Source organism: Cimex lectularius, unplaced genomic scaffold, assembly GCF_000648675.2.
Source record: "Cimex lectularius strain Harlan isolate CLEC.00 unplaced genomic scaffold, Clec_2.1 scaffold47, whole genome shotgun sequence".
NCBI classification, from domain to species: domain Eukaryota; kingdom Metazoa; phylum Arthropoda; class Insecta; order Hemiptera; family Cimicidae; genus Cimex; species Cimex lectularius.
This window is the reverse complement of record NW_019392686.1, coordinates 1,938,425-1,952,087: the sequence shown is the minus strand read 5'-3', so window position 1 is coordinate 1,952,087 and position 13,663 is coordinate 1,938,425. Positions and strand designations below refer to the sequence as shown.

The 13,663-nt window shown below is 36.8% G+C and overlaps 1 protein-coding gene across 2 annotated transcripts in view; it reads right to left on the bottom strand.

The window, feature by feature from the left end:
* Positions 1 to 12,623, bottom strand: part of LOC106660994 (visual system homeobox 2-like) — a 151,974-nt gene extending 139,351 nt beyond the window's left edge. For both annotated transcript variants that reach the window (XM_024225784.1, XM_024225785.1), the window contains exon 1: positions 12,263 to 12,623. In XM_024225784.1, the coding sequence (XP_024081552.1) occupies positions 12,263 to 12,599 (337 nt within the window). In that variant the 5' untranslated portion in view covers positions 12,600 to 12,623. The remainder of the gene's footprint in view (positions 1 to 12,262) is intronic.
* Between the last annotated feature and the right edge of the window lie 1,040 nt (positions 12,624 to 13,663).

Sequence of the window (13,663 nt, the reverse complement as noted above, 5' to 3'; positions counted from 1 at the left end):
TTATATTACCATAACACAAAGTTTAATATAAAATTCGTTAACAACATTAATTCTGCACTCTCGGGACTGGATAAGTCCAAAAATGCAACTTTTCAGGACTTTAAAATATAGACCTTTTGGTACAAATTCAATTTTTATAGTAACTTTCTTTTCCTTCTCTACTTTGTCCATTTTACGAAGTTCTTAAAAGACACTGGAGTATCCAGTAATCTCATTTTGCCAAAATATGACTTTCAGTTTGGGTTGCAGAATTTTTATTTATTACAATCAGGGATAAAATTTTATACGTCCGCGCCTATAAAAACTATACCGATATAAAAAAAGGCAAAAAATCTTTGTTTTATTAATATTTTGTTTACGAGCGTTGGAAGAGTTGGCTTGTCCGACTTGTATTTGCCGTGGAAACGGTTCTGGGTTCGAATCCCGGCATAGTCCGATGACTTTTAATTGGTTTAATATGAAAAAAGTCCTTTAAAATGAAATTCACTATTTTTCGTGGTCCGCTTGACCAATTGATATCATTCAATTAATTAAGGTTTTAAGTTGAGATAAAAAAGTCAGTGACACGAGCGGGATTCGAACCCACGACCTTCGGCTCAATACGCCGCTGTTGTAACCACTTGAGCTATCGTCACTTCGATCCACTCGGACACTAACTTGCCATCTCAACCCCACCTTTTTGAATTTTCCCTCCTTTTTGCCATTTTCAAGCGGCGTATTAAGCCGAAGGTCGTGGATTCGAATCCAGCTCGTGACACAGATTTTTTTATCTCAACTAAAAACTTAATTAATCGAAAATCCTTTAAACTATTGAAAACGGGTAGTTGGACGTTAAGCCTTCCTGTAAGGAATTACTTTACTTTTTAAAAACTCACATTTTCATAGTATCCAGAATTGGTCTGTAAATTTGTAATTTAAAATTTTCTTTCAAAATTTCTTTATTTTATAAATGCGTTATTCCAATTTTTAAAGAGGGCCAACTAAAACCGGTTGAAAAAGGTTATCCCCTCTCAGCATATTATTTACATTTTCATCATATTGATCACTGCCGTCCCCATGTTGTATCATCCTAAGTAAATATAATTATGTAGTTTGTTTTAAAATAATATTGTATGTCTGTAATTAAGCTTTTTACGATTTTATGGTTGTTTGTAGCTTTAAATCGTTCTGTTAAATATTTATTTTTACTTTCAGAGCTTCAGTTTAATTTTGCGGTAACGAGTTCTCTGAAATCAGGCCAATACAAGCCGGTGTCCCACAAGGTCCTATCCTTTATACCATCTGTACTGCTGACCTACCTACTCATCCCAATACCACCATTACCACCTACGCGGACGGATTTTGTCCTCTAACTTGAATACTACCCAAGCTACCTCTAATAACCAAGAACAGCTTATGCTCATCGAAGGTTGGTGTAAAAAGTGGAGGACAAGGTTAAACGGAGAAAAGTGCATCCAATGTACGTTCACTTTGAAAAAGCAGTCTTGCCCTCCACTATACATCAACAATGAAGAGATACCGACTTCCACTCATGTCAAATACCTAGGACTATACCTTGACAGCAGACTGCCGTGGAATCCCCACACAAGACTTAAAAGGCAACAACTCAACAGAAGACTTGGACAATTACGCAGACTACTAGGACCAAAATGCTGGTTGACCATCAGCGAGACTTTACTGCGACCACTTTGGACATACGGTATGGAATTGTGGGGTTCCGCCAAACCATCCAATATCCAGCGGATCCAGTCCTTCCAATCAAAAGTCCTCAGACAAATCGTCAAAGCTCCTTTTTACGTCTCTAACCTCACTATCCACAAAGACCTCAATGTTCCTTTTGTCCACGATCCATTCCCGATCCCAAAAATTTCATACCAACCTATCGATCCATCCTAACCCTACCGCTAGAGCCCTCTCCACATATTCCCATCCCGAGAATCCACCACGTCGCCTAAAACGACGATGGCCCCGAGACCTCCTTGCCCTTAACCCATTAAAATGAGTGCCAGCACTGGCTGGCTTCTCATGGCTTGCGTCCTCCGGGTACAGCGCTGGCACCAGTGTTAGTGCTGTGACCGAGCGGTGAACAATATACATTGTGATCACATTTGTATTATGTACAAGTATGTATAGGCTACAAATAAACATTTTTTTTTTTAAGTTTAATTTTGTAGTCTTTTACACATGGTTAAACAAATGATCTGTCTTCTGTTTATGCAAACTTAAATTATCTACAATAATATATCTTATTAAAATTTAGAATTTTACCACCCAAGCACTGAATTGAAAATATTTCCATGAAAATTGATTTCCGCGTTTTTAAAAANCACGAACTGATCCATTTCCGATTCCAAAAATTTCATACCAACCTATCGATCCATCCTAACCCTACCGCTAGAGCCCTCTCCACATATTCCCATCCCGAGAATCCACCACGTCGCCTAAAACGACGATGGCCCCGAGACCTCCTTGCCCTTAACCCATTAAAATGAGTGCTAGCACTGGCTGGATTCTCATGGCATGCGTCCTCCGGGTGCAGCGCTGGCACCAGTGTTAGTGCTGTGACCGAGCGGTGAACAATATACATTGTGATCACATTTGTATTATGTACAAGTATGTATAGGCTACAAATAAACATTTTTTTTTTTAAGTTTAATTTTGTAGTCTTTTACACATGGTTAAACAAATGATCTGTCTTCTGTTTATGCAAACTTAAATTATCTACAATAATATATCTTATTAAAATTTAGAATTTTACCACCCAAGCATTGAATAATATTTCCATGAAAATTGATTTCCGCGTTTTTAAAAATACCCTCCCTTCTCCTACTAGTACTGAAATCGACTAAAAATGTTCCCATCCAACTGTAAATGTTTATGGCTTCCCTTTTGGAATCTTCCCGGTCTTTATTTGCGGCGGGGCAAATTGATTTAGTTGTATACAGTCATGGCGTTTAGAGTTCGTTTCGAGGGGGAGACTCTCAACAGATGTCCCCTCGACATCTGTTCCATGTATGCTGTAATGATTGCCTACGGTATCGACGTGAATAACGAAATATTGATGGTTTGTCATGACTAGATGAGGGGGGATGGAAATAACGATAAAACTCTCGTTATTTATCCGAATAATCGATCAATTGGAAAGAAACAAGCACTTAATAGTACACGCTGACAATATTATCAATTATAAATGATAATTTTTTTATATTTAAATCCATAAAGAATTTATATTTGAACACTTAAAACGGAGAAATTATTGACAAAATGAAAATTTGTTTGTGTAACATCTTAAGGAAAAATTGAGCTGAACTTCTACGGGGTTTTTTTCAACCAAACAATTCATTGTTTTATGACAGTTAATTGATAACTGGATAAATTAAATTTGGGTAACACAACATGCGTGCATATTCCAGTATGTCTGTACGCCAGACAGACTGTATTATTTTTCTGAGAAGGAAACGATTTTCTTTTAAAAGCATTGCGTTTTTTTAGACAACTCGAAAAGTTTAGTCAACATTTCGATAATTCTATTTGTCTATTTGAAAATTCAAATAAATCATATGCTGAAATAGAATATGTCTAGTGAGGGTGGGGTGGCCGCAACGGTTTAGGCGTTGACACAGCGCTCATCACTGTAAGGTAAAGGTCACGGGTTCGAATCCAGCCGCCCTGCATTCGAACCCGACACATTTACAAATGGGCTTTTTTTCAAAACCACCGGCACCCCGACGGTCGATATAACCTCTGCTGTTGCGAACCCTCGTTAAAAAAAAATATTTATCAAGGTGGTAATGTTTATCTGATATTTTTTACCGCCAATTTTCGGTACCAAGTGCCATAAATCTGTGGTAATATTCGGTGCATAATGGGATAAATACCTGAAAGGCCAAGACATGATGGCGGTAGCCGAGTGGTTAGCATGAGAGACTCTCACGCCGCGGTCGTGGGTTCGATTCCCACCGTCGNAACGTACAGAACGGAACAGTAAGAGTGAGCCCTTTCCTAGTAGGTGCAAGGGGTTTTATACATATTTGTCTAATTGGACCAATTGGACTAATTAGACCAAGAGTCCAATTGGTCTAAGGGCTGATGTGTTCGGTTACGATGATAAGAAGGGCGCTATTTCGTCTCGGGGCCCCTGGGCTAATCGGTTCCTGGATATCTGGCCGGCTGATAATCAGCCACCTCTGACCCGCTACTTATCCGAAGAGCTGGTTATCTATATGATGTGTAAGTCGTTTCTAAAACTTGCATATGCTTCAAAAATATTGAAAAGAGATTAAGTTTATAAAAAACTACCTATATAGATAAACTACTACTGTATAGATAAAGATTATAATATTGATTTTCCTCGTGTTCCCGATTATTGTTTTTGATGTATCGGGTTGTTTCTTATGAATTGGCCGTTTTCACAGTAAAAGTTGCTCAGTAAACAACATTACAAAATTTAAAAAAACTGTATGCAAATTATTTATCCTCCTTTTTTTCTATATTCTTTTCACAACGTGCAATCAATTTTTGAAATCCGGGGCGAGAAGAATTGAGAATTCTGAGAAGAAATAAAGCCAGAAAATGCAAATCGCTAAACAATTATTTTCTCTTTAAAAAATTTGTATAAATTGATAAAAACACAAAGAAATCTGTTGGAGACAAACCTGGGTATAAGGCGGGTGCGGAAGAACTTCGTAACTTTCTTTAAATTTATCCACTCTCCCTTGAATCATGAGATCTGGCGTTGACGTGTAGGAGTATAGGACCTTTCTAATTTACCAATGCAGCTTGTTTTGTATTTTCGGGACATTTTCAATGAGGTAGGTTGTAGAAAAGAAATACAGACTGACTTAAACCACATACCACTATCAGTTTTTTATGGTTTAATTTTTTTTCATCTGGCCTTGCGTCGACCATCATAGCAGTCGATATTATTATTGGCCTTTAAAGAATTTTTGACAAAAGTTAATACATACATGTAGGATTCCTATCTTCGTAGAGGTCATTAGACAGGTGAAAAAACGAAGATTATTTGCTGGGTTCACAGAGCTTTCGGCACCTTTTAGTGCCATCATCGGGGCTTTCCCAAGAATGAAGAAAAACGATTAACCTGGAAAAGTATTCTAAAAGCGTTTTGGGTTTAAGATTATGGAGCACATGACAAGCATAAAACATTTTTTACGGTAAAAATAGACATCTTGGTAAAAATCCATATGAATAGAGGCCCAACTATTTTTTGCTCTGACTAGCCATTTCTTACAGGTAACATTTGTTATCACAGAAAATATATTTCAAACTAAAATTACAGTTATTTAAAGAAACTATGTACAAAGGATTAAAATTAATGAGAGAGAGAGAGAGCGAGAGCGACGAACCCGTCGCCTCCGGTTGGACTAATTGTTAGTCATATGGATTTTTAGCGTGATGTCTATTTTCACCGGCAAAAATATATTATGCTCGCCATATGCTCCATACCTTAAACCCAAAACGCTATTACAATACGTTTTCATGTTAATCGTTTTTCTTCATTCTTGGGAAAGCACTGATGATGGCATTATCAGGTGCCGAAAGCTCGGTGAAGCCAGCAGTTAGCCTTCTTTTCTTCATCCGTCTAATGACCTCTACGAAGATTGGAACCCTACGTAGATAATCTGCAGGTCGATCAACAAACATCATATCTTAATGAATATGCTTCAAAAATATTGAGAAAAAAAATAAAGTTGTTGTTATTTATGGTAGTTTTACATTTATAATATATGAAGATACTAGATTAGATAAACGATGTAATAACCACTGCCTGACCGACGCCGATTTTCAAACACAATCCATCTTTCATTATCTCTATTAGATTTATATTAGTCCTGATATTATAGTTGATCAGGGATAAGGAGAATTGAAAATAAAGAAAAACACTGTTTCTTGGTCAAGCTTTCAAGTAATATCTTCATCAAGGCTACACAGTCTGTTTTAATAGTATAAATATTTATTTAAAATAATTAAAATTAAGGCTTCAAGCAGATAAATCAAAGGGTTTTACTGTAGATCCACTTCCGCTCATTCTACATTACAATTTTACCTCTGTTCTCGGGTCAGGCACCCAGGCAAATTTTTTAAACTTAAGCGCTTCCTAACCTCTCATTATTACCTTTTATTGAAATCCTTCCTAACTGATCGCGCAGAGTGAGGTGCGGTAATGAATTCTCGGAAGTCAAACAGACACAGGCTGGTATAGCTCAAGGTAGTATCCTTGGTCCTATACTATATATCATTTATACTGCTGACCTACCAATACATCCTGACACTATTATCACCACCTACGCGGACGACACCGCAATCCTAGCTTCTAACTCGAATCCTGTCCAAGCTATCTTCAACATCCAGAAACACCTTGAGCTTATCGAAGACTGGTGTAATAAAAGGAGGACAAGTCTGAACGAAGAAAAATGCACTCAGTGTACTTTTGCGCCGAAAAAGCAGTCTTGCCCTCCATTGTACATCAACAATAAAGAGACCAGTTTCAACTCAAGTCAAATACCTGGGACTATATCTCGACAGCAGACTGACGTGGAATGAACACAAGACTTAAAAAAACAGCAACTTATTAAAAGACTTGGACTACTATGAAGTCTTTTAAGACCGAAATCGACTTTGACAATTAAGTCAAAGCTAACACTGTACAAGACTTTACTAAGAACAATATGGACGTACGGAGTGTGAACGGAATTGTGAGGCACAGTTAATCCTTCCAACATCCAGCGCATCCATTCCTTCCAATCGCAAGTCCTTAGACAAATTGTCAAAGCACCTTATTACGTCACTAAATTCACTACCCACAAAGACCTCAACATTCCTTTTGTCAACAAATTGATCCGGTCCATACCAACCATACGAACCATCCTAACCATACTGCTCGAGCCCTCTCCAATCATTCCCATCCTGACAACCCGCCACGTCGCCTCAACCGACGATGACCTCGGGACCTCCTTGACCCCGAATCATACACACTGAGTGCCAGCAATGGCTGGCTCCTCAAAGCATGTGTTCTACCGGTGCAGTGCTGGTATTAGTGCTAGTGTTGTTCTGTGTGATATATTATGTGTACATATTTGTATGTATTGCATACTACCATGTATAAGTAAAAAATAAATTTAAAAAACCTCTGTTCTCCTCCTCTACTTTTCATTGAGGCTGAAGCCATTTTCATCACAAGTTATTTATTTTTATTTGTTTATTTATTTATTTTATTTAGAAAAAGCTCGGTTTTTTGCCTAGCAAGCAAGGGAACGCATGTCTAATGGCGCTACTACTGCTGCCAGCTCACAAGCTTTTTGACTTTTCACATGTACTTTAATTGTCTTGAAACTGTATTCAGTAAATTTGAAGTTATTTCCCAAAAAGCTTGAAAGCTTCATCGCCTTTCTCGATGCCTGTCCGTTTGTTAACAGTCTTTGATGTTTCTTGCAGTCTTGGCTGTTGAATGAACGAGTTTAAACTCGTAAAATAATATGGCACAAAATGGCATGTCTGAAAGTTTTGTATTTGTATGTATACTAAAGAGCGTGTAATGAATTGTGGGGCTAATCGATAGTTTAATAAAAGAAGATTAATCACTGTTAAATTAAACATGTTCTTATAAACAAAAACGAAACCGCTTAATCCTCTGTGCTTTTCTCAAATAATAAAAACGGACATTTTATGTGAAACGACCAAATTGTTTATAATAAAATTGTGTTAAAATATCTGTGCCAGTCTCTCAGTAAACCCAACTTGCATTATTGACTTGATTGTTAAAATGATTATTTTAATTTTTAATTCACTTTGAAGTAAACGATGAATCTTCTTTCTTTTTATTTTGTATATTCAATGTAAGTAACACGGAGTTAACTTTTAAGAGAACAGATTTCTTAAAAAAAAAACACAATTTGTTATTTTTGCTGGAAATGTAACCCGGTAGGTGTATATTTGGTCAAAATTGAATAAAGCCGATAGCAGTTTTGATTAAGCAGTTAGGAATTCGTCCAGTTTATAAATAAACGTGCTTTATTTTTGCTTTCAAGATTTTTGCTTCATAATTGATTGAATTACCTTGGCTCTATATGAGGAGCGAGTAGGTATACCACACGATACGAGAATCGCATTTGATCGGCGATTTTTTCGGTCCCTTTTGTACGAAACAGTTGTCTTCTGTTTGTTATCATTACATTTTTTTGTGCATGCTTGTATTTATTAGCGTGAATTCATCGTGAGACAAGTCCGGTAGCAGAATATTGAATACTCTATTGACACTCGTTAACAACAGTCTATCAATATATGGAAGATGGATAATTTCTTGACAGCCCATGTTGTCTGACGGTTTTATGTTAATGAGAAACAAGGCCTTAATCATTGACGTTTTAAAGATTTTCACTGGAAACTTTCCGACTGCCTTGAAAGACATCCTTTGCGCCAAACGTATTCCTTATAAATTGTGGGTTTTTATAAAGGAAAATTGATATTATTTGATAATCCTGCATGTACCAGGATACAGGGATACAGAAACGATATAAAACCCTGAAGATGTCTGGTGTTTTATCAGAATGTAGATTTTGGGTTATTTTTGCTGTAAAACGTTCCGTCTGATCTGGCGGATGTACACTTTGTCAAACTTTCATTGTGCCGAGGGTTGTTTTTTTAGGAAGACTGATTATTCTAGAGAACCAGGACTATTTGAATAATGTATTAATATACAAAAATAACTTCTGAATACCTGCTGGTTTTTCTTAAGAGTAGAGATTTTATACTACTTATCTTGATGGATATCCCTTACGACAAAACCTATGCTTCATGAATTATGCCAATGGGTGTTTTCTAGATTAATAATTCTTGATAGCCCAGGTTGTCCTAAAAGGGGAATAACTTGACTGTTTTATTTCAATATAGAAATAATACCTTGAGATAAGCTGGTGTTACTTAAAAGTAGAGATTTTCTGTTGTTTTGGCTAGAAAACATTCCGACTGACCTGGTAGATGCCGCTTTTGCCCAAACTACCTAATGACATTAGTTGTTTTTTTCAGGACGAATAATAGTTTTTCACAATCCGGATTATCCAAAAAGGGAAAATTTTTCGTCTGGCGTAGTGGATGTACAAGACAAACTTGAATTAGTCCGTTGATTGTTTTTTGAGAATACTGATAATTTTTGACAACCCGGCTTATCAGAAAAGACAAAGACAAGCTATTTTAAACTTGGACTTTCTTAAGAGTATAGATTTTTACTTGAAAGTGTCCGTCTGTCTTTGTGGATGTCCTTCTTCCCTAACGAATAACTTATGATGATTGGTTTTCAGGAGGATTGGTCAATTTTAGATCCGGATTGCCATTTTTTCCAAATTTTCCCAGATGGATAATCCTTTTCACCAGGGTTATCCGAAAAGAAGGAAAAATGGTGTTTATTTTATTCCAATGAAGAAATAACTCTTGGAGATAAGCTGGTGTTTCTTAAGAGAGTGGGTTTGTCTGTTGTTTTGGATATAAAACGTCCTTTTTGCCAAGACTATGCCAAATGATTTAGGTAATTGTTGTTATTCAAGAATATTGATAATTTTTAACAAACCGTATTATCCGAAAAGGAAAACACCTACAATACAAAATATGGAAATTTCTGGTGTGTTTTCAAGTACAGATGTTGTGCAATTTGGGGTAGAAAACCGAGCGGATGTACATTTTGCCAAAGCTGAATTATGCTTTTAAGAATACTGGTAATTTTTAAGTTATAATTTCTTAAGTGAATTTATTGTTTTGTGCGATTTTCACCATAAAGGTGCTGACTGGTATGGTAGATGGCCTTCTTGCAAAAGGAATGATTTATAAATTATGGGAATGATTGATCTTCAGGAGGATTGGCTAATTTTAACAAGGATTACTGAAGGTTTTCAGTGTACAGATTTCGTATTATTTCGATGGAAATGTCCTGACCGAACTAGTGGATATAAATATTGCTAAACTTAGGTCTATGGTTGTTATTTTATGAAGACTTGGTGACATTCTGGGTTATCCAAAAGGGAAATATATATCCTGGATTTTCTTAAGATTTTGTGTTTTTTCAAGGAAAATGTTCTATCTAACATAGAAGATGTACATTTTGCCAAACTTAAGTCGGTGGTTGTTGTTATTTTACGAAGAGATGTACTTGGTGACAAACGGTAATCAATATATATCCTAGAGTTGCTTAAGATTTTATGTTTTTCAGGGTAAAAGTTCTGACTAACCTAGTAGATGTACATTTTGCCAAACTTATGTTATCCAAAAGGAGGAAATTGTAGCAATGTATATCCTTGGAGATTTTTAAGATTTTATGTTATTTTCGGTGGAAATATTTCGACTAACCTCGTGGATGTATTTTGCCAAACTTATGTCGACCGTTGTTGCTTTGTGTTTGTTTTGTTTTTTAAGAAGATAGGTACTTGGTAAATTCCGGGTTATCCAATAAATGGAAACTAGTAATTTATATTCAGGAGTTTCTTGAGAATTTGAATTTTTCAGGGTAAATATCCTGACTAACCTATTAGATGTACATTTTGCCAAACTTATGTCGATGATTTTTTTTTTTTTTTTAACGAAGAGACCCACTTGGCGACATTCTGGGTTATCCAAATAGGGAAATTGTAGCAATGTAGAACGTGGAGAACCGTTTTTATGATATTTTTGGAGGAAATGTTCTGACTAATCTAGTGGATGTACATTTTGCCAAACTTAAGTCGGTGGTTGTTCTTTTTTGTTTTGTTTTTTCCGAAGAGATGTACTTGGTGGCATTCTGAGTTACCCAAATAGGGAAATAGTAGCAATGTAGAACGTGGGGATAAGTTTTTATGTTATTTTCGTATTGTTTTTATTTATTTATTTTATATATATTTTTTAAAGAAGATAGGTAGTTGGTGACATTCCGGGTCATCCAAAAAGGGAAAACGGTAGCAATGTAGGACCTGAAGATTTTTAAGATTTTGTGTTATTTTTGGAAGAAATATTCTGACTAACCTAGTAGATTAGTAGATGTACATTTTATCAAACTTATTCATTGGTTTTACTTAAAGAAGATAGGTACTCGGTACGTTCCGGGTAACCCAAAGAAGGATACAGTAGCAATGTATATCCTGAAGTTTCTTAAGATTTTGTGTCATTTCAGGGGAAAAGTTCTGACTAACCTAGTAGATGTACATTTGTCGAACTTTTTTGGTGGTTTTACTTAAACAAGATAGATACTTGGTGGCATCCGGTTTAAAAAGATAGTTCCTACTCAAAGTATTCAACGAGCTTATAGTTCATCATAAGGTGGAACTCGTTCAACCTGATGATGAGCGATAAGCTCGAAATCCGGAACATTGAAAATAATGTACTGTGAGTAGGAACTATCTTTTTAAAAAGAAGGTAGCAATGTATATCCTGGAGTTTCTTAAAATTTTGTGTCTTTTCAGCTAACCTAGTAGATGTACATTTTGCCAAATTTATTTGGTGGTTGTTGCTTTTTTTTTGTTTTTAAGATAGGTACTTGGTGACATTACGGGTTGTCAAAAAGGGAAATAGCAGCAATGTAGAACCTGAAGATTTTTAAGATTTTAAGAATATTCTGACTAACCTAGTAGATCAGTGGATGTTCACTTTGGTATATAGGTGGTTTTACGTAGAGGAGTTGGTACTTGGTGACATTCCGGATTATCCAAAAAGGGAAACTGTAGCAATGTATATCTTGGAGTTTCTTAAGGTTTTGTGTGTGTTTTTTGTTTCAGGAAAAGTGTTCTGATTAAACTAGTAACTGTACATTTTGTCAATGTTTTTTGGTAGTTTTACTTAAAGATGATAGAGACCTGGTGGCATTCCGGGTTGTCCAAATAGGCAAATAGTAGCGATGTAGAATGTGAAGATTCTTAAGAATTTTTTGTTATTTTCGGAGAAAATGTTCTGAGTAACGTAGTGGATCAGTGGATGTACATTTTGTCAAACTTATTCGGTGGTTTTACTTAAAGAAGATTGGTACTTGGTGACATTTCGGGTTATCCAAAAAGGGAAATAGTAGCAATGTAGAACTTGAAGATTTTATGTTATTTTTGGAGGAAATATTCGGACTAACGTAGTGGATCAGTGTATGTATATTTTGTCAAACTTATTCAATGGTTTTATTTAAAGAAGATTGGTACTTGGTGAGATTTCGGGTTATCCAAAAAGGGAAACAGTAGCAATCTAGACCCTGGAGATTTTTAAGATTTATGTAATTTCCGTTAGAAAAGGTTTGACAGACCTGGTGGAGGTGCGGCGTGATGGAGAGGCGGCTGCGGCTGAGGGAGGAAAGCCGTTGCAGCGGCGACGGCCGCCTGTGCGTTGAAGTAGGCCATCCTCGAAGCCGTAAACATGGCCTGCGTGTGTAATGACGCCTGGTGGTGGCTGTGGTTGTTGTTGTTGTTATTGTTGTGGGGTCTGTAGATGTCGGCATTGTGCTCGTTGCCGTTTCCTCCGAGGCCGAGCAGCTCGTGAATGGCGAAGGGCGACCTTTGCGGAGGCCTTTTCGCAGACGTGATCTCGTGGAGGGAAGGTGCGGAAACCCTCACGGTAGGGCCTTGGTGCTTCACTTCGGTCATGGCGCACTCACGACTGGCTCAACCCCTACTGGAAGGCGCCGCACCCTCCGGACGGTCCCCACCCGGCCGGGAGCCACGCCTCTCGCCATTGCGCACCCACCGCCGCCACTTCATTGGCCCGCTCCGTCCCTCTCACCCCCTTTTATCCCTCATCCGCTCCCTGCACTCGCCCACCCCCTCGCGACAACAAAACAACACAATGATTAGTAGGAACATTTATATTTAAATTTATTCGTACGAGTTGTTTGCGGGGGTGGGTAGTACCGCTTCGCTCTCTACACCGCCATTTACATCGGTAATCAATACCCGCTCGTGGAAAAACAACCTTTTCTTTATCCAGGACTGGAGGTCCCTTAATCCGACTTCTTAGACCAATTTCCTTTTGTTTCCACAGGGAAATCTCCCCCTTCCGGACCTTGGCCGCAGATATTCGAAAAATCCACCAAACGACTTGGATTTTTTAAGCTAATTATTAGTCACGTGGATCCAAATTTGGGAACGTTGTTTTAACAAAGGAATTCCAACCAGGATGGTTTTATTGTATTTTTGATTTATTTGAAATAACAAACTCCTGGAATTTGCATTTCGATAATAATTATATGAAGCTGATAATTATTTTCTATATACAGGGTGTGCCATGAACGTCAATACTCAACATTAACAAATGTAATATGAAGTTTGGGTGATAAGATCTTCTTTAGAGGTCATATGAAATAAAATACTCTGACAAGCAAAAAATTCCACCGAATTGATTTTTTTTTAATTTTCTCCATAGAAGAAAATTCTGCATTTCATTTGTCTCATTGTTTTTACCAAGAAATATTTGTTTATGTTGTTTTAAATTTGTAATATCAATTAGAGGTAAACACATCTAATCCTTAATCCAAAACAAGGATACAGGATTTTTCAATGTCTACTTTTTACATAATTTAAAATGTTTATTCAGTCTCATTTGAATTCTGAAGCAATAAACTGTTTAGTTTTCATCTTTCTTTTCTTAATTTCAATATTTAAACTTAAAAATGCCACTTAGTGCTGAGGATGTTGTGCGAGGTGTGGCACTT